General features: G+C 38.7%; 1 protein-coding gene across 3 annotated transcripts in view; it reads right to left on the bottom strand.

The window, feature by feature from the left end:
• Positions 1-2941: 2941 nt before the first annotated feature.
• The window catches only part of CPSF2 (cleavage and polyadenylation specific factor 2), a 34343-nt gene continuing 14963 nt past the window's right edge, over positions 2942-22321 (bottom strand). For all 3 annotated transcript variants that reach the window (XM_077780806.1, XM_077780804.1, XM_077780805.1), the window contains 8 exons: positions 21380-21670; positions 14436-14536; positions 12550-12750; positions 10300-10452; positions 8670-8895; positions 7250-7549; positions 5677-5811; positions 2942-5275 (listed from right to left, as the gene is read on the bottom strand). In XM_077780806.1, the coding sequence (XP_077636932.1) occupies positions 5183-5275; positions 5677-5811; positions 7250-7549; positions 8670-8895; positions 10300-10452; positions 12550-12750; positions 14436-14536; positions 21380-21670 (1500 nt within the window). In that variant the 3' untranslated portion in view covers positions 2942-5182. The remainder of the gene's footprint in view (positions 5276-5676; positions 5812-7249; positions 7550-8669; positions 8896-10299; positions 10453-12549; positions 12751-14435; positions 14537-21379; positions 21671-22321) is intronic.

The following is a 22321-nucleotide window of genomic DNA, read 5'->3' on the forward strand; positions in this document are numbered from 1 at the left end:
AATGGTAATGGCATGTTGGGCCAAGACCACAAGTTGTTTCTAAAATAACTTACATTTCTCCTAAGCTTGGAAAATGAATCTAAAGAGAAACGAGAGCTCCACAAATATTAAACACAAGGCCAGCAGCAGCACCCTTGAAATATGAACAGCTTCCAACAGAGATCTGTTCGAAGGGCTTCACGAGTGGTGAATGCACAATTTAGCAGTGCCTTAAAAAGACTGTTAGAGGGGAAAAAAGGAAATACGAGAAACTGGATACCGGATGTTACAATCAACAAAAACTCAGAAATGGTGTAGTTAGGTCTTTATGAATCCTTTGTATACTCCCCACTTGAGATTATCGAGTGGTATCAGAAATGTGAGCAGGACCCATGGAATCCATTAACAATTTCACGAGAAAAGCATACATACTTTTGGTACTATTCAACTACAGCGAAGAGAAATTTAAAACCCTCCAAACTTCTTTTTTGCTACTTGAAATCATATTTTGACTTCAAGAACTAAAATGAAATAATCCTGAGTAATAAATGGAAAACACCAAAAAAGAGAGGGTTGTTGGAGGGTGAGCAGGAGGAAAAGGACAGAAGCAAAGATACCCTTGCTTCCAGCAAAGTCTGGGTTTATTTATTTGGGTGATTTTCGGTTATCTTCTCATAAACAAAATGGAGGTGGTCAAAAGTGAGAGACAATCATAAGGAAAAGAAAAATACCCTCCTTGATCCCTGCTCAGAGAGGCAGATCTGAATGTTCCTTCTCTGGCTCCCACCTCATCTGCATGTACACATTCATTCTGTAGTTACCGGATGGCGAAGGGGGGGGGGGGTTGGGGGTGGCAAGGAACAGCCACCACCAAGACACCTCTCAGCCACTGGATTGCTAACTGTTAGAGGTAATCAGTTCATCAATATTTAAAGGACAATAAACCACCAGAAACTTACAACCAAAGAAGAGTATAGAAGGTGACATTTACCACACCCCACTGCCCTTAGCAGGCCATTTTATAGAATGAAAATGAAGCTCTCCCTCAGCATGCTACTGTCCTACGTAACAGGTGCTGGGTGCTGTTCTTAGAGCAGATAAACTGAACATATTAACCCTAAGCAAAGTGAACGTAAACTAAGGAACTGAAACACAGCAATGCAGAAGAAAAAAGCAGTTGAAATTTACAGCTTGACATCTCATAGTGTTATGGTAGAGACTATGGAATTTGTCTAGTTCAACAAACTTATCTTAGTGTTGAATGGGTTCTAGATCCATTCATTTAGTACTGAATGAACAGACTCTGTAAGGCTGGGCCCCACTCCCACTCTGGCCTGGTATGAGGCTCTCAAGCAAATCCCTTCCCGAGGCCCATTCATCCAATACTGAAATAAAAGAATTGAACTAGATGAATTTCCAGTCTCAGCCATAACATTGTAAGATTTTAAGTTGTAAGTTTCAACTACTTTTTCTCTCCCTATGGCTTTTCTGCAGACATTGAGAAGTTGATTCTAAAATCCACACTGACATGCAAGAGAACCAGAAAAGCCAAAACAATCTTCAAAGAGAACAAAGTTGGAGGACTCACAGCTGCCAATCTCAAAACTTAATACAAAGCTATAGTACCAGACAATGTGGTACTAGTATGAGGAAAGATACAGACCAAGGAGATAGAATTGAGAGTCCAAGAACAAACTCATTCATTTAGAACCAACTGATTTTTAACAATAGTGATAATTTGATAAGGAATTGGTCTTTTTAGCAAGCGATGCTGGCACAACTGGATAGTCATACGCAAAAGAATGAAATTGAACCCCTACTTCACACCACATATAAAAATTAGCTCAAAAGGGGGATGCCCAGGTGGCTCAGTTGGTTAAGCGTCCGACTTCAGCTCAGGTCATGATCTCACAGCTTGTGAGTTAGAGTCCCACGTAGGAGTCTGTGCTGACAGCTCAGGGCCTGGAGCCTGCTTCAGATCCTGTGTCTCCCTCTCTCTCTGTTCCTCCCCCACTCGCACTCCATCTCTCACTCTCTCAAAAATAAAGATTTTTTAAAAATTAGCTCAAAAATGAATCAAAGATGTCAATTCAAGAGTTTAAACTATAAAACTCTTAGGAGAAAAATAGGTATAAATCTTTGTGACCTTGGATAAACAGTGGTTTCTAAGATATGACACCAATAATACATGGAACCAAAAGAAAAAAACATAAATCATAATTCATCAAAATTAAAAACTTTTGTGCTTCAAAGGACACAATCAAGAAACTGAACAACAGAATAGGAGAAAATGTTTGCAAATCACAAATCCAATAAGGATTTAGCATCCAAGCTGTATTTAAAAACTTATAACTCAACAATAAAAAGGATAAATAACTAAAAAATAGACAAAAGAATTTGAACAGACATTTCTCTAGAGAAGACATACAAATGGCACAGAAAAGACAGTCAACATCATTAGACACTGAAGAAATGCAAATCAAAACCACAATGAGATACCTCTTCACACACCCTAGAATGATTAAAACAAAAAATAAGGCGAATAGCAAGTGCTGCTGGGGTTGTGGGGAAATTGGAATCCTCACACTGTGCTGGTAGGAATGTCAAATCATACAGGCACTTTGGAAAACAGTTTGGAAATAGTTTGGAAAACAGATAGTTTCTCAAAAGTTATCTATCATATTATCTAGCAATCCTACTTTTGGGCATATACCTCCCCAAACTGAAAACACATATCCATACAAAAAACCTGTATGGGAGTATTCATGGCAGCATTATTTATAACGGCCAAAAAGTAGAAGCCACCCAAATGTCCATCAATCTGTTCAGAAATGAATCAACAAAATGTGGTATATCCACACAATGGAATATTAGTCAACCATATTTTAAAAATGCTGATACATGCCACAACATCAATGAATCTTGAAAATACGATGAGTGAAAGAAGTCAGACACAAAAGACCACATTTTGTATGATTCCATTTTTATGAAATATTCAGAATAGGCAAATCCAGAGAGACAGAAAATAGATTGATGGTTGCCTAGGGCTGGAGTGAAGGAAAAATGGGAAGTGACTGCTAATGAGCAGGTATAGAGCTTCTTTTGAGGGAGGTGAGAACGTTCTAGAATGAGCCAGTGGTAATGGTTGCACAACACAGTAAATATACTAAAAGCCAATGAGTTATATACCTGAAAAGAATAAACTTTATGGTACGTGAATTAGATCTCAGTTTTTTTAAAAAGGCCCTCCTTAAGAAATTGATTTCTTCACTTCTGTGTCACACCACCTACTGGTTCATGAAAACAAAACCAAAAATTGTACTGAAACTTGACATTTATAATCTTTGTAACAAATACGACAATAAAATTTCTTTTTAGACAAGTTACTTATACATATCAGCTGATGGTCCACTTGTATTTATTTTGCCTTTAAACAGAGATCTGAAAGTTGCTCTGAGTTCATGATTTATCTATAGTCCTTTTTAAAATTTATACTTTTCTTAAGTAACCAAGGCTAAACAAATGTCTTCATTTTAGAAAGTTTAGTGATACTATCATCTAGAAACAGGTCAAAGTCCTGCTCTTGCAATGACAGTAGTTCGCATAGCATCTTCAAGCAGTACTTGAAAATTTAATTCCTGTTCATAGGACAATAAAAAGGCTCAGCAAGAAATAATTTTTCAATATCAGGACTGCAATGTAATTATGTATAACCAGATGCTTCAGGCCACGTAAGAAATGCACACTTTCTTTCCCCTGGAACATAATAAATAGGATCCTAGGCTTTCTCTCTTCAGTAACAAGAATTTAAGTGAAGTTTTTTCAAAGCTCTACAAAGAAAACATACTCTTTGCCGTCACCTTCTGAAATGTTGTTTTGCATATCTGATTTTCAGTATCAGAAAACTGTAACTTTGCATTGGCAGTATAATCCACAATAAATTCTTTGTAAGCTTTAAATGAAATTTTAATTCTAGTCAGATATCACTGGGTGGTACTACACATAGATCCACATAAGTTAAACAAGAATGACCCTTCTGAAACCACTAAGTATGAAGAGGAGGGCTTAAATTACTTAGGAAATAAAGATCAAGGACTGCCATCATCAAGTTACACTGAAAAAGCATCAACAGATTACAATGGGGCAACATGATTTTCATTTTTAAGTTCAACGAGAATTGCATATGTTCAGCTTTTACTCTTAAACACAAGTGGTTTATACTATGCCAGGGCTGCTGGCCCGAAGAAAGACAGGAATACAGGAAAGAACGACCTTATCCAACTTCTGTATTATTTTTGTAGCAAGGTACACAAAATCCAGCCACTGCTTCAGCATCCCTAGGAGTGAGCAAGCCTAAGAGATGAAAACATTTAAACCTCTGATTAAATTATACTATTACCTTATAAAAATAGGAGGGTCAGCATTTGTTTCCTTAAAAACAGACACAACAGTTTCTAGTAAAGTAACCCAGCTGAGTGCTAAGATATATCCAACTGTATGCATCAAGGAGTTCTTTTGCACTATGTATATTCAACTGATGGTGTTTTCGTTCAGACTGAACAACAAAATCTTGATAAAATACCAAGTGGGAGAAATAAAAATTGATTTCTGACCCAAATGTGTACCAGCTCACACTAGAGTGAATACCCGGGAAATATAGGCAGGGGTAAGGAGATATGCCCTAATTGCATATCAGAATTCCAAAGAAGAGTCTGAGCACACACTCTGTGTTTTTTTTTTTTTTTAACACACACAGGCCTCAAAAAACTGTTTTGTCAGTTTTTTTATATAGCACACATCTTTTCTAAATAATTCTCACTTTTCATTCCAGAAAACGTTAAGAAACCGTTTGCAAGAGCTCATACAAACATGTTTCTCTAAGGCCATGAGCTGGTTTGCTAAGTTGCATTGTTTTATTCAAGTAAAAAGCCCTTCTAGAATAAGGGGTCTGTGAAGGAAACCAAACATCTTCAACTCTCCGGCCTGCACACTTGTTAGAATCTGTCATTCTGAAAGTCAAAAGGAAGAACGCTCATTTGAGCATTAGCAAACGAACTCTATTTACATTTTTAAAAAATCGAACGCATGTTAGATTTTTCCGGCAATTCTTTTTTGTATGTTACAAAACAAAAAAGCAAAAGCTTAGAATAAGAACTCTTTTTTCTTATAAAGGTCAAACAGATACTTCTTGACATCACATCCTTTACACAATAGCATACTGTTCGTATAAAAGGTCTCTTATCCTATAAAAATCTTGACAAAGGCAGCCTTCTAATCCAATGCGGCCAGTTTCCGTCTAGAAAGTAAAAAACAAAAACAAAAAACAAAAAAAAAACTTAGTACATTTCCTATTCATTAATATGCAGATATAATAACCAAAATATATTAACTATATTATTTGATGATTGGTCTGGAAATGGGTTGCTCTGATTCACAGAATATGGATGGATCTAACATTCAAGTCATGAATTTTACATAGACATGTAGATGTCAGAGGATTCAAATAATAAAAATTTACAATAAAACTATACATCATTTCTTTGAGTCATATTTATAAGCCTTCAAGGTCATGATCATGAATATAAATTATGGATCTCCAGTTTGTGAAATTACCAATCAAGAATTACAGAATTCAAAATGGCAACATATCAGAAGGAAGTATTTTTTCAATTCACCTCTTATTAAACACACACTTACCCTGCGGACTGCTACTTGATTGTTGCAAACAAGTACACCCCCTACAAACTCAGCTTGAATCCCCTCCCGTAAAAGAACTTGTTTGAAGTCTGACAGTCTTGGTTCATTCATAAAAACTGACTGATGTCCAGGAACCTTAGGTAAGGTGAAAGGGAAAAGAATAACCTCAAATAAAAACACCAGACACACAGTTGTACCGAGTAAAGTGAGATTTAACACATGATCTCTAAGGTATTTTCTATTTTTCCCTGAAGACCTTTGACAGATCGTATCAAGGCTGTTAAGTCCCATTCTAAGTTGTTATTCTGAATTTTCTCTCATTATTTTATTTAATATCACAAAGCCCTTCACATTTGCTGAGTGTTTCCCAATTGATTTTATTAGTCATGCCTCACAGTAACAGAGAGACATTTGGTAATGTTATGCTCTTCACTCACCCACTTGCCTGAGGGGGTCAAGGAGAGTGCCAGGAGGCAGAACTGAGCCAAAAAAATTCATTTTCCAGATCCTACTCCTTCACTTAGTTCAGAGCAGAGTTCTCCCCTGACCTCAGTCTCACCTTCCCCTCTCCCTTAGAGCGAACGCAGTGTACGCCAGAAAAACAAGCGGTTCAACCTCATGCTGCCCCTTGGAAATTGCCTTGATGAGCACGAGTGTTAGCACAGAGGGGAAAAGGATTCTAGTTCTTGCCCCAGTCTCAAGAGTATTACTAGAAGGGAGTCCAACGACGTAGGCCATGTCTTTATTCTTTACTGCACAGAGAGGTTAAAGAGGCCGCATGCACATAGGCCTCTTACTCCACAGTTTTAACACTGCTGTAAATTAAGTACCTGAAAGCTCTAACTAGATTATCTCTTGAGAACACGTAAACACTAGATTAAGATTATATCCGTACTTAATAAAAGATTCCTCACTACATCGAAACCAAAAGCGAGTTCAGCTGAACTGACAACACACGAAAATAGAGTACAAGAGTTTCACAGCCTTAGAAAACTACAACGCTCCTGACTGGAAGCAGGTGGGTGATGTAATCCTCACAACCAAATTTTAAATACTGAGGGGTGCCAGAGCGGCTCAGATGGTTAAGCGTCAGACTCTTGATATCGGCTCACACTGAGATCTCTCTGTCATGGGATCGAGCCCCACAGCTGGCTCCACACTGAGCATGGAGCCTGCTTGGGATTCTCTCTCCATCTCTCTCAAAATAAAACAAACATTTTTTAAAAAACACAAAATTTAAATACTGAAAAAAATCAATCATGAAGCAATCATGAGCTGTCAGCACAGAGCCTGATGCAGGGCTTGAACTCATGAACGATGAGATCATGACCTGAGCTGAAATTGGACACTTAACCGACTGAGCCACCCAGCCACCCCCCTAAAGGTTTCATTTAAATTGTTATCAAGCCCTTGCTGTCCAGGACACACACGCATGCTCCTGCGTGCACACACATAACCCATATCTCCAAAAGCAGCCTGCATAGGACACACGTTGTAAAGAGTTAAAAACATAAAAGCGCAATCCATAGAGTGACAAATTAAGGAAGGGGCCGAAGCGGTACGTGCTTGTTACCTCATGGGGGGGTAAGGGTTCCAAAGTCGGAATAATCTCACTTTCTTCACCCGTTTCTTTTTCATCATCCCCAAACAGGCTCTTCATGGCCTTCTGCTGTGCCAGAACGCTGGAGTCCGAAGGAGCGTCCACCTGCATTTCTGAGTCTTCTCCATCATCCTTCAGTTCTCCTTCTTCTAAGATAACTCCTGTGTCCACTTTGGAAACTCTCATGTCTAGGACTCCATCGATCCAAGCTAATTCAGCATCTTTTGCCTTACAGAACTGAAGGGAGCTGACAAGTGAGTCTTTCAATCTCACCTACACAGCATGCAAAGGAGAGGGAGAGACACAAAACCCTTACAGAGCATAAATTAACAACAAAATATAACCTGTTATAATTACTTCCTGACTCTGGTAATGTGTGTTAAGATTCAAAAATCGTTCACTCGCCTGATCTTCACTGTGACTGGTAATGACCTAGTGGCCCATGAGATCATGAGGACCCCTTGTCTACTTTCCAAAGTAAAGGCTCTTAACCCTTGACATTAGGACCATATGGCAATTTCTTAAAATGTGTGTTAATGCCAGGGTCCCACCTCCAGTGATTCTGACCAGAGCACCAAGTCCCCCTCACACTCCCAAAGCTCCCCAGATGGTTCTTATGTGCAGCCAAGGTTGAGAATCACTGGCAAGTCTCCCTGACTAGCCTTTGCTGCTGCTTCAGGAACACTGAGTGACTTCTGTTTCCTCCATGACCATGAACCTCACACGTCCATATTCTTGGACTGCTGCTTCCTCTTCTTCTGCCCAGAATAACTTTTCTGCCTGGTGAATTCCAACCCATTTTTTCCAAGTAAATCTAGACATCATTCCTGCTTTAACTGACACCAACTCCCGCTACCAGATAAAAGCTAATCTCTCCTGTCCTATTCTCTTTTTTGTACCTGCTTCCATTTTTTTCAAGTAGGAACAGAACCCTGACATCAGTGAATTTTTATAAAACTTTTGAATTCTTGAATACTCCCCCATTCCCCTCACCTCTATACTTTTGTGAATGTTTGCTCTGCCTCTCTCTTTCCCATTCTCTACATCACCCTGACGACCCATCGAGACATCTGTTAGGATTCAGCTTAGTTATCACTACCTCTGCGAAATATTTTCTGGGTCATTGACCCAGATTTGGTCTTTGACCCTGCAAATCTGGGTCAGGGTCTCCCTCTTCATACTCTCACAACATCCTGTGCTTTCTCTATCAGAGGTATAACAATGTGATAGATGCTCTTTCCTTGTTGTAAGCCCCTAAGACCTTAAAGACTGTAACAGCAGCGGAGACAGGGAACCACGTCTGTCTCACTCATTGCCGTGCTCCTCACACACCTGTCCTCATCTGCAGCACCAATGTATTTACTTCTGTATGGCCCGGTGCCCGCACACTTACCTGGTAGATGTGAGTTTCACTAGTGGCGTCAACTGTTTCGTGTAGCTTTGGCATGTACACTTTAATATCTTTCCCACCAAATGCACGGCAGCACTCCGCAAGATCCTGACTGGCCTCTGGTGGTCCGTGCACAATGATCAACTGCCGTGGTTTCATCTGATTAATGATCTTTTTAATGGAATCTCCATCAGAGCGGCCTTCATAGTCTATGTAAGTGACCCTTGCTCTGTAATTAGACAGAATTATTCAAGCCTGTTTTTCTGATCATTTTAAAACTAGGTTATTAATGGCTTTTATCATCAGGAAAGAAATGTATCCAATACACCAAATGAGGATTTGAGGAATACACATTTTATATTGTTAATACGTATTTGAAGGGGAAAGATTATGGATTTTTCAATAGGTATTATTAGAAAAAAAATGGCTCACTATATAAAGGAAAATAAAACTGGCTCCTGACCTAATGCCACAAACAACAGCAGATGAGTAGAAGCCATAAAAGAAAAATGTGAAGATTTAAGCTTAATAGACTAAAATGTAAGGATTACATTTGTCACCAGGGACAGGGAGAGACTTCATTATATCCAACTCCAAAAACCATAATGGAAAATATTTTATTATTTCATTACACCAAAATTAAAGTTTTGGTTTTTTTTTTTTTTAAACAAAGTAGACCATGGACAACTCTTATAAACAAATAACAGAACGGGAGAGGCTACCTGTATTGTCTAAAACCAACCAGGGGTAACATCCAAAATGTACAATGAACGCCTGCAAATCAGTAACAAAAGGGCAACAAACCCTAGAGAATAAGACATGAAGGGCATAAACATGGACTTTATAGACAAGAAGACAAAAAAGGTCACAAGCATTTGAAGAAGATAACCAAATAATCACAGTAAGACAAATTTAAACAGTAGTGATAAATTATTACTCTATATCTATTAGGCTGAGAAATGTTACAAGAGTTAGATAATACCCAATGTTGTTAAGCGAACAGGGATGAAAGAAGCCTTCTGCTCTGCTAGTGAAAATATAAACTGATACAGCCATTCTGCAGAGAATTTTGTGACATTGTTAATATGCACTATTTAGATATTATAACCCATATATATTCTAAATATCACTGGAAAAATAAACTGCTTAGCTATCTAAAGACTTAAAGAAAAATCCAAAATGATCAATTACTGGTGTTACTAACTATACCAAATAGAAAAGGAAAAAAGCTATAGTAACTACTTTCAGATCATAAAAACATTTTTCAGACATTAGGGCACTAGAAATGTTTAAGTCAAGGAGTATATTTTTAGGAAACACTTAGAAAAATTAAACACGTGCTACTAGGCTTATTAAAAAGGCCAGAATGTTTCTTCATATAAATGTACAATTTAACGTTTAACCCCCACCCCAACACCAATGCAACTGCACTGGCTTTCAAATACCATTAATGAAAACAAAATGCCACCATACTTTACAGACCTTTGCAGGGAAAAAGAAATTAAATTTTAAAAGCACCAACTTTAAGAGGATCTTCAGAAATTTCACACTTGAAAGAATGTACATTATATAATTCAAGTTCTTGAAATTTTATCTTCTAATCTAGTTTCAAAATGCAACAAAAAGCACTTACTTTATTTCAATAGACTCTGTGGTAGAAATACACTTAGTGGGAACATCAGATAGATCCTGATCCATGGGTTCATCCCCATTTGTCAAGCCAGATTCCAACTTGCTTTTCTCTTCTTCCGTTGCCTGAAGTTCTGGCACTAAGAAATCCTCTGGTCTAAATAATAAGTCTCTAATTAGAAGCAGTAACAAGCAAGCTAATATTATACAATATATGTTACCTAGTAGATGTTCTAAGTTTTAGGCTCCTCACATATCTCAAGATTTAAATACACAATTGATCCTAAGCTAACGCAACTTCATAGTATCAATTACCAAATGACTGCATCTATTATGTTTTCCTGACCACTGAGGAATGCTCTCCAGAGCACGCTGTTGGGCGTAAAGAACGTAGACAGACCATTAAGAGAGCTTCATGGCTATCACAAGTACTATCACAACCCAGCCTTGCATTTGTATCATTCTTTTTCTCAGTTTCTGTGGTTTCTCTTGCCAACTTCCACCTCTTATAAATCCCAGACCTCTTTTGATTTCCTTAAGAGCGCCAGTTACCCTTTCCCTGCCCAAAGAAAGCAGATGATTCCCCACTGGCAAATTACCAAGAAGACTGAGATCTTGGTAGTTCTTGGAGTTCTTGAGCTCCCTCGAAAGTCTTTGCCTTTATTTCAAAAGCATGAATGAATGCATCTATCTTCCCATCCTTACTTCCAATATCAGAGGAGTTGTATGTTAAAATTTAAAAACAAACTTAAAAATGTTCTCGCTAACCCCCTGAAATTGTCTATGCCCTATCCCCAAATATGCTCATACTCCTGAGAACCCAGGCCTCTGTTACCCAACACCTAGACTGCTACAGTAGCTTCTCGGACTCTGGAGTCCAACTTCTCCACCCTAATCCACATAATAACAATAGTAGTAGCAACCATTTAAAGCACATTTACTAGGAGTCATGAGTCACAAGTCAGATTCTATGCTAAATGCCTTAAAAACACAATCTCATTTAATTCTTATCCCTACTTTTCAGATAAGGAAATTGAAAACTGAATATTGGACACTAAGTAGAATGGTAAACAAACTTATCAATGCTATTTAGATTGTTGTTTTTCCCCTCTACTATTTTAGAGGACCAAGTAGACAGGGGAATTTTCCTAATTAAGTCCAAGAATGACCTAAAATCCACTATACACTTAAGGGAGCATTATGGAAGTAAAAAGAAAGTACCAGGGAGGGACCTAGACTGTGCTGGAGTGGCAAGGAAGAAACAAGAAAGGCTTCCAGCAATATGTAAGGCCAGATTCAGCCGCCTGGAGACCTGGGATGGGAAGATGGAACAAAGCTGAGGGGTCAGCACGTGCCTGAGCAGAAGGAAACGGAGAAGACTGGTACCACGAGAGTAGAGAATGCTCAGTGACATGACAGAAATATAGAGAGAAACAAAACAGAAAAGTCAGGAGAAACCAGAGAATGAAAGACACCGTCCACCGTGCTAAGGCATTTAACATTTGCCTGTAGAGCAATGGGAACCAGAAACGATCTTTACACAGGACAGCAGTGTTTTCAAACCTGGATTAGAATGTGTAATTTCACTTGTTTCTCTAGTAGTGGGTGTAAATTTGGTAGACTTTCCATGATTCCACCCATGCTATCTCATATCCCTCTTGGAACTAAAACATGTATAACAATGCTTGAGATGCAACTCATTTCCCAAACTTCACACACCATCTATCAAAAGTTCTCCCTATCTTATGTCTTTCTCCAATGCATGTCCCTTACCCTCTCTTTCTAAGTGGGGAAAAACTTTTTGGTCATCTTTTTGAACCATTCACATACCTAAGTAATAAAACTGGGTGACTCAGTTGGTTAAGCATCTGTCTGACTCTTGATTTCGGCTCAGGTCATGATCTCACAGTTCAGGAGTTCAAGCCCCCTGTCGGGCTCTGTGCTGACCTCTGTCGGGATTCTCTCTCTACCCCTCCCCTACTTGCAGACACTTTCATGCTCACGTGTGCATGTTCTCTCTCTCTCTCTCTCTCAAAATAAATAAATTCTAAAGTACATTATTATATTTATTCTCTAGATGTTCCTCATCCTTTCTATTTTTACGTTTCAAACTATACAAATCCTCTGTGGAGTACTCAGAAACTATTAGAGTACATAATATGACCAGAAAGGCCAAACTGATTGAGGGCTAATGATACAAGGAGTTATACACCAAACAGTCTAATCTAAAAGAAAGAAAAACTTGTTCACATACTTGATAATTTCTCCATATTCATCCCATTTAATTCTTTCTTCTGGGGCAGGAAACATAGGATAAGATTTTTTAGCCTGTTTGAAGAAACTTCCTTTACGACTCCCTTCACCTTTCATCATCAGGTCATGCTTGGTTTTATGTGCTGAGGGCTGGTCAATGTCTTCCTCAACATCACTCTCATCACTGGAATCTATGTCTGCCCTACGAGGATCATGGAACAGAGAAAGGTCAGAAAGTCCCCAAAAGACTTTGAATTAATATTTAGAAAATTACTGACTTAATTCAATGATAATATAATATTATTGGATTGACAGTTTGTAAAACAGGGGCGCCTGAGTGGCTCAGTCGGTTAAGCATCCGACTTTCGCTTAGGTCATGATCTCACGGTTCGTGGGTTCGAGCCCCGCGTCGGGCTCTGTGCTGACTGCCCGCTCAGAGCCTGGAGCCTGTTTCAGAGTCTGTGACTCCCTCTCTCTCTGACCCTCCCCTGCTCACGCTGTCTCTCTCTCTCAGAAATACATTAAAAAAAAAATTTTTTTTTTAATTTAAAAATAAACAGCATTAACTACCAGTTAATAAATACTCATCAATACTAGCATTGAAAGCATCAACTAGGGGCGCCTGGGTGGCTTAGTCGGTTAAGCATCCGACTTTCGCTTAGGTCATGATCTCACGGTTCGTGGGTTCGAGCCCCGCGTCGGGCTCTGTGCTGACTGCCAGCTCGGAGCCTGGAGCCTGTTTCAGTCTGTGACTCCCTCTCTCTCTGACCCTCCCCTGCTCACACTGTCTCTCTCTCTCTCTCTCCTAGAAATAAATAAATAAATAAAACATTTAAAAAAAAAAGCATTAAATATACACAATTAAAAAAATTTTTTTAAATAACAGAACACACTAAGGTAGATCATAATCAACAGAGAAACACACACACACACACACACACACACACCAGAGAAACAAAGAGAACAAGGTCAGCATTGTCTGCAACTGCCTGCTAAAAATAATGGAACGAAGTCTGTAAATTACTAATTCACATTCCCAGTAAAAATATCAAATATAAATATAAAATAAAAAGAAACTTGCCAGACCAAAAAAACGCCCCAAAAAGCAAACAGAAAAAAACAACAACCCAGACAACTCTGAGGGAAGTTATTGCCTGCAGATATGCAGCATTCCATGAAACAAAAATCAAAAGAATTTCTTCAGGGAGAAGGAAAGATGTACCATGGGGCGATACATCTGTAGAAGGGAGGAACAAGAAATTAGAAGTATGTGAGCAGTATAAGTCATTTTAAAAAATCTCTTCAGGGGCACCTGGGTAGCTCAGTTGGTTGAGTATCTGACTCTTGATACTGGCTCAGGTCATGATCCCAGGGTCATGAGACTGAGCCCTGCTTAAGATTGTCTCTCCCTCTGCCCCTCCCCTGCTCATGCTTGCTCTCTCTCTCAAATTAAAGAAAAAAACAACCAAAAAAAAATCTTTAAAAAGTAAAACTGATATGTTCTTTTTTAGCTTTATTTTTTTGAGAGAGAGGGTGCAAGTGTGCGTGGGTGGGGGAGGGATGGGGAGAGGTGGGGCAGTGAGGAAGGGAAAAAGAGAATCCCAAGCAGGCTTGGTGGGGTGAGCACAGAGCCCAACACGGGGCTCCAACTCACGACCACGAGATCATGACCTGAGGTGAAATCAAAAGCCACCCAGGCACCCAGGTTTTTTAAAAACAAAACAAAAAATTAGCACCGAAGAAACCTGGCATTCTAGCACCATTTAAAAATGTAACAAAAATAACGAAGTCGACATAAAATTTAAATAGTTTTAATTAAACAGTATCTTAGAAGTTCTTAAGTTACATATAATTAACCACAAGCTTTTAATCTGTCTGAAAACTCACTCTTTTGACTGCTCAAGTTTTTTTGCAGCTTCTTTCTTTAGTTTCTCTTTTTCCAAGTATTCTTCAAGTTCTTTCCCTTCAAGCTTCACACGCTTCCTCAACTAAAGAAAAATAGCAAACAGAAGTAAATACCATTACCCGGGGGTTGAGGCAGGAGGGTGGGAGACCCAGCATATCTGTAAATTTATCATCTTACATTCCAAATCATTCAAGTTTCCATTACATGCAATGACAGATCCTATTTAGATTAGTACTAAAACTGAGCTGTCACATTTCTAGAAGGGGTTTAATTTAAACTAGTTAAAAAATCGCCAATCGGGAAAATAAAATACAGACAGTATTTTTATAATTTGGATATAGGCCTACACAAGACATAAAACCCAACAGCCATAAAGGAAAGATAAATAAATACAGCAACATGAAGAAAATAAAATGAAATCTCTTTGACATTTAAAATCTCATAGAATTAGGGGCGCCTGGGTGGCTCAGTCCGTTAAGCGTCTGACATCGGCTCAGGTCATGATCTCCTGGTTCGTGGGTTCGAGCCCCGTGTCAGATTCTGTGCATCTGATGGCTAGCTCAGAGCCTGGAGCCTTCTTCGGATTCTGTGTCTCCCTCTCTCTCTGACCCTCCCCCTGCTCATGCTGTCTCTCTCTCTCAGATATAAATAAAACATTTAAAAAAATTTTTTAAATAAATAAATAAAATCTCATAGAATTATAAGGAAATGAGAAAATTATTTGCAGCACTACATGACTATCAGAAACCATTTTTTCCTAAGAGCTCTTCCAAATCAGTTAAGATGACCAACATGTCAAAAAAAGACAAATCTATACATAACCAATTTACAAAATAAGAAAAATAGCTATGAAAAGATATCTAATTTCACTAACGATTTCTGAAAAATACAAAAATTTTAAAAATGTACTACCATTTTTAAACCTCTTAAGACCTTAAATCAATTAGTGCTAATCACTATGTGGGGAAAGGGTCCCTTCATCCGCTCTGACAGGAGAGTTAGAGCAACTATGTTAGAAAGCAATCTCCCAACGTCTAAACATAAAAATGTGTTTGTTGTTATTTGACATCACACTTCTACTTCTAAGAATTTATCTTAAACAATCACAGCGTGAGAAAAAAAGCAGACTGCAGCAATGTTTGTAAGGGTAAAAAACCAGGCTCAACATTAAAATCCATCAGTATGATGATTAAATCCGGAGGTCTCTCAAACATTTTGATACCAAAATTTGCCTTACACTCTTAAAAATTACTGAGAACCCCAAAGATGTTTTGGGTTTGTTCTTTTTTTCCTTTTTTGGCAGATTACATTTATTAACGTCTACCAAATCAGAAACTAAAAGTGAGAAGTTTTTTAAATATTCATCTGTTCACTAAAAATAAAATCATTACACATTAACAGCATATTTATACAAGAGATAATTACATTTTCCAAAGCCCTTGACCCACAAAAAAAAAAAATCAGTAAAAAGCATGGCATTATTTTACATTTTTACAAGTCTCTTTACTGTCTAGCTCAACAGAAGACAGCTGGATGCTCACATCTGCTGAATTCATTCTCTTGCAATATGTTGTTTTGGTTAAAGCATATGAAGAAAATGCAGCCTCACACAGATGTATAGTTGAAAAAGGGAAATATATTTAAATAGCGTTTCCATGAGTATTCTTTGATGTTACATTAAAGCTCTAAAACTGCGCCTGGGTGGCTTAGTTGGTTAGCATCCGACTCCTGATTTCGGCTCAGGTCACAATCTCATAGTTCGTGGGATCAAATCTCATGTTAGGCTCTGCACTGACAGCATGGAGCCTGCTTGGGATTCTCTCTCTCTCTCTCTCTCTCTCTCTCTCCCCTTCCCTCCCCCCTCAACTCGTGTATGTGTGCATGCTCTCTCTTTCTCTCAAAAATAAACATTAAAAAAAACTTTTTAAAATGTTTATTTTTGAGAGCGAGAAGGAGACAGAGAATCAGTGGGGGAGGGGCAGAGACAGAGGGAGAAACAGAAGCTGAAGCAGGCTGCAAGCTCCAAGCTGTCAGCAGAGCCCCACTCGGGGCTCGAACTCACAAACCACAAGATCATGACCTGAGCTGAAGTTGGATGCTTAACCAACTGAGCCACTCAGGCGCCCCAAAACACTGGCTGTTTCTTAAAAAGTAGTTGTAATGTGGAATCTGAAACGATACTGATAACTTTTTATAGTGTTGTATTAAAAGTTATTGATTTGTCTTGCACTTTGAATAGATCTTTAATTTGTGCACTATTTTGTACCTACAGGCATTGGTTATCTGCAAAATACTGGTTCACCAAGTTACACAGATCTTATAAATGTTGACAATATTTAACCATCATGTTTGCAAATATCACTACCAATCTTATCAGCAAAGCCTTCTAAGTTTACGTTGTCAATTTCATGGTGATGAGGATAGCTTCCAAAATTCTAATTTTCACTTGAAAGTTTGAATTTTATTACATTTAGGCAACAAATGCTGTCAATTATTTTCCGTAGAGTGACAAGCTCACCTTGCTCATCTCTGAGCGAATAGCTGCTGGATACCCAAGTCTGAAGAGCCATGTCATTATTTCAAGGAAAAATGGTGTTCCAAGAAAAAAACAGCCAGTTTAACTCACAACTCAGTTACCCAACTGGCTTTCTTCGATTCAAACATCATGTATTAGCATGCAGCCCAAGTGCTTTCTGCACACTTCCCAGGGGCCACCCAGATTTTTAAAAACTTTTACTGAAAGGATTTCATAAAATTAATAACTTTTACTGCTTCATCAAGGCCATTCTTAAGTGAAACGGACTCTTTGGAACTTCGAGTGCGTGGCAATGTGAAAGGTGGTGACTACTATCATCTGGGCCACTGGCTGAGCTTATGTACGACACCAGAACCTTTCCTGCCACTGCTTTCACTCGGCAACGTTAAATGTAGGCACAGTGAAAAGGCAAATAACATCTTAGTGTCACTATGAGAAGTAGTTTTGACCTTGGGGACTCCCTGAAAGGGTCTCAAGACCCCCCCCCCCAGGAGTCCTCACACCATACTTTTGAGAACCACTAGATTCAATGATCACAGTACATACATATACCTGTATTATTACAAAATTACTAAAATGAATTAATTTATTCAAAAAACATTTGAATGTTTATAATATACCCATCTAAGCATCAGAAGTCAACATAGTGGTTACCTTGGGGAGGGGACAGGAAGGATCAGGAAGTGAGCGCCTAAGGGTACTGGTGGTATTTCTTGGTATGGGAACAGGCTAGAGAGATGCGTTCAATTTGTGAGTCGGTATCACACTGTACACTTAAAACATGCACACTCTTAGCATATGTTGCACACCAATGGACATTTAAAAATCTGTACTTTTTTGGCAAGAGTAAATATGTGGAAGGTGCTGCTGTTATTCTCTGAGTTGAGGAAGCCTCAGAAAAGAGTAAGTTTGTAACGAGGGGGAAGAGGAATAGTAAAGTGTTTTGGATGTGACCCAGTAGAGGGAAAGGCTCACAGGAAACAGAGAAGAAATATCCGTACAAAGGGAGAAAGGAAAGAAGCCTAAGTATTAGCACTACTTACTAAAAAGTCAAAAACCTAACATCTCAAGTTACAGCTCCAAATGACCCTTTCTACCTTTTTCAAACTTAAACCACTTTTAATATTCTTTTATTAATTCCTCAAATGGCATATCAGCCTTAATTGAATTTCTAGTAATTGTTATTTTCAAATTCAGTGTGTCATATCTGAAACTATTTCAAGTATTCTGAGCTCTTATAAACTTTAAAAAAAACTTTGTGTTTCTAAGCAATTAAATAACTCAAAGGACAGTATGTACTTTGAGTTGCTTGCTCTGAATCTTCCTCACCAATTCTGTATTGATAGTGAATGTATATGAGATTTTCCTTACTATTTTTGTGCTTTCTTAAGTAGAGTTAAAGACTAAGGTACCCTTATCACTCAGATTTTAACAAACTAAACATTCCTTAAAATGGTTACTAGGAAGGAAAAATAAACCATCATCTAAAACTCTGCACAGCTTTGGCAGTTATCAATTCATTCAGTATCAACTGCTATAAACTTTACAGTTAATGATACTAGTTTTGGAAAATTGATAGATTTGATGAGTTGGTTATTAAACAAAATAACCTTTGGTTATTTGGCTAATTGTCTTGCTCCCGTATCAGGAGATAAAGCAGCAAATGCAGATACAGAAACAAGTTAGACTATTTAGTGGAGAGAAGATAGGGGACTCTTGTCTGCTTCCACTTCCTAGTGAAGTTTGAAACAAGTTCACATGCTATGAGCATGGGCTGAGATGGGTTGTGGGATATTTGGGGAGAAAGAAGGTATGAAGCTGTCTTACTGGAGTAGGACAAGGAACAGCCTACAACATGTTGGGCTGGTGGTGAGTGTTGGTCTGAGATGTAAGGTCATCAATGTGAAGGGAAGCCTTCACATAGTCTTCAGTAGTGCATCTAACACTAGTAACATACGGTTGCCGGCATAGAGGCATGATTAAGCAAATGGTTTAACTAGAGTTAAAGCTTTGTCAGGTGGGTACAATAAACAGGAGGGTAACAGAGTTAAAGGTGTCTGCAAAATAGCAATGGACCATTAACTAGAAACTGGAGCAATGATGGTTAGGAAAGTGGCAAGGTTCACAAACTGAAAGTCCCAATGGGACCAAAAAATTGCTGGCATGGAGTATTAGAGCAAGTCAGCTGTAAGATCAGAGCGGGATGCTTGAGGTAGAGATCTTTAAAGATAACCCATTACAAGGTAAAGGGTATGACCACAAGAGTAGAGAGCATGGTCGTGGGAAGGGATGGCTAAAGTAGAATGCAGGAAAAGATCATTAAGAAACAAAGTGTCAAGGAACTGCCAAAGACTTGGACAGATCACACACATGGATGCTAGAGTCATCAAGAACACAGTCCTGAGCGAGTGAACAGGAAGACTGTGGACCAGGATTAAAGTCACCAATGAATAACAGAGAATGACCGAGAGAACAGGAAATGTCAGGAGGGGGTCAGTGGAATGTCAAGTCTGACAGCATAACCTACGGGGAAGAGAAATGGCTTGAAAGCTGCAATACAGAAAAAGGACCACGTAGCCCACCCAAAGTGCATGAGGCATGAAAGAGAAACAAAGAACATCTACTTGAGAGGCCCACAGGGAAAGGAGTATCGTTAGGAAACAGCCAGATTCCAATCAGGGAAAGGATGTGGAAGGAACTTTTTTCACAGAGAGCTTGAGAATAAAGTATATGTGATACTTTCTCGGCACGGTTCCAGAGGATACCGCGGAAGGGTTAAAGAATGACAATTTCTGCAGTCCCTATGAAAATAACACCAGCACTCTTCACAGTGCTAGAACAAACAATACTAAAATTTGTATGGAACCAGAAAAGGCCCCGAATGGCCAAAGCAATCTTGAAAAAGAAAGCCAAAGCAGGAGGCAACACAATCCAGGACTTCAAGCTGTATTACAAAACTGTAATCATCAAGACAGCATGGTACTGGCACAAAAACAGACACTCAGATCAGGTTCTTTCTCATATCATACACAAAAATAAACTCAAAATGGGTGAAAGACCTAAATGTAAGACAGGAAGCCATCAAAATCCTCGAGGAGAAAGCAGGCAAAACCTCTCTGACCTTGGCCGCAGCAACTTCTTACTCAACGCGTCTCCAGAGGGAAGGGAAATCAAAGCAAAAATGTACTGGGACCTCATCAAAATAAAAAGCTTCTGCACAGCGAAGGAAACAATCACCAAAACTAAAAGGCAACTGACAGAATGAGAGAAGATATTTGCAAACAATGTATCAGATAAAGGGTTAGTATCCAATATCTATAAAGAACTTATCAAACTCAACACCCAAAAAACAAATAGTCCAGTGAAGAAATGAGCAAAAGACACGAATAGACACTTCTCCAAAGAAGACATCCTGATGGCCAACCTACACTTAAAAATGCTCAACATCACTCATCATCAGGGAAATACAAATCAAAACCACAATGAGATACCACCTCACATCGGTCAGAATAGCTAACAATATAACAATTCAGGAAACAACAGATGTTGGCGAGGATGAGGAGAAAGGGGAACCCTCTTGCACTGCTGGTGGGAATGCAAACTGGTGCAGCCACTCTGGAAAACAGTATGGAGGTTCCTCAAAAAGTTAAAAATAGAAGTACCTCATGACCCAGCAATTGCACTACTAGGTATTTATCCAAGGGACACAGGTATGCTGTTTCAAAGGGGCATGTGCACCCCAATGTTTACAGCAGCACTATCGACAATAACCAAAGTATGGAAAGAGCCCAAATGTCCATCGATGGATGAATGGATAAAGAAGATGTGGAATATGTATACAATGTAGTACTTACTTGGCAATCAAAAATAATGAAATCTTGCCATTTGCAACTATGTGGATGGAACTAATTACGCTAAGCAAAATTAGTCAATGAAAGAAAGGCAAATATCCTATGACTTCACTCATAGGAGGACTTTAAGATACAAAACAGATGAACATAAGGGAAGGGAAGCAAAAATAAAAGCAGGGAGGGAGACAAAACTTAAGAGACTCTTTGATACAGAGAACAAACAGAGGGTTGCTAGAGGGATTGTGGGAGGGGGGATGGGCTAAATGAGTAAGGGGCAGTGAGGAATCTACTCCTGAAATCGTTGTTGCACTATATGCTAGCTCGGGTGTAAATTTTTTAAAAATAATAAATTATTAAAAAAAAGAATCATAATTTCCAATTAAGGAGCTGTGAAATTTGTGCTAGGAAAGGCTCTTGACTCTTATAAAAATCTGAAAACAAATTCAAACATAATTTTTGGTCACTGATTTTTATAAGCATCGTGCATAATGTGTCCCCCAAATGGTTTTACAACACAAGTTGACATACAAGCGCTTACCTCTATTTCTGTAATTTTTTCTGAAGGATTATCAATTAGGAAACGTGCTAAAGTCCCAGGAGTAGTTCTGTAGGTTAGAATGATTGAGTTTTTAGGGTCCTGACACCACTGAATAAAGAGATCCCTTGAAAATCCACATTCCAGGTCGGGCTGGCTGGCAAGCACCACTTTAGGGCTTGGTACCCGGGCCAGGTCAGAAAGACCATGGCACAGAGAAAGGTGGCGGAACTGAAATGGATTATTTCTTTTGTCTTCAAAACATCTCATCAACTTGTCACTCATCCATTCTACCTGTGATGGGGGGAAAGGATGACAAGACATAGAAAATACTAGACTGTAACTTTAGTATCTTCTACAAAGCCAAAGAGTTCACATTCTGCCTTCTTTTAAGTCTTTCCCACCAGTGGTTGCTTAAACTTGCGCCATTTTGGCAAGCAGCTTATTTCCTTCTCTGTCCCCCCATGAGATCCTCTCACCCTACAGTTCATCCTTAAAAATCCAATTTTGCATTATATTTCAGTTACATGTCACCTTAAATCTTACGGAGAAAACAGAATATAAGTTCTAAATAAATCTCTTACCCAAAATTGCTAGTTCAACAGAAAGAGCTTATTCAGAAAGAAGAGAAAAATGGATTCTAACATTTATATTCTAGGAGGTAGGTTCTGTTTGTGTCCCCATTTTACAGAATGTGATACCATGCATTTGAGGAGAAATAACTTACCCAATTTGTAAGATGGGGACAAAAACAGAAGCTAATTTATAGGGTACATGAGGATTACATGAAATATTCCACATGAACACATGGTACAAGTGGTTCATTTTTAGCTTTTATTGGTATTGCCATTATCACCACCATCATCAACCTCGATAATAAAAAAATAAAATCTAAAGGGCAACTAACACATTGTTTCCACAGGCCCAATTTCTGTAGCAACTTCT

Source organism: Crocuta crocuta, unplaced genomic scaffold, assembly GCF_008692635.1.
Source record: "Crocuta crocuta isolate KB4526 unplaced genomic scaffold, BGI_CrCroc_1.0 scaffold299, whole genome shotgun sequence".
NCBI classification, from domain to species: domain Eukaryota; kingdom Metazoa; phylum Chordata; class Mammalia; order Carnivora; family Hyaenidae; genus Crocuta; species Crocuta crocuta.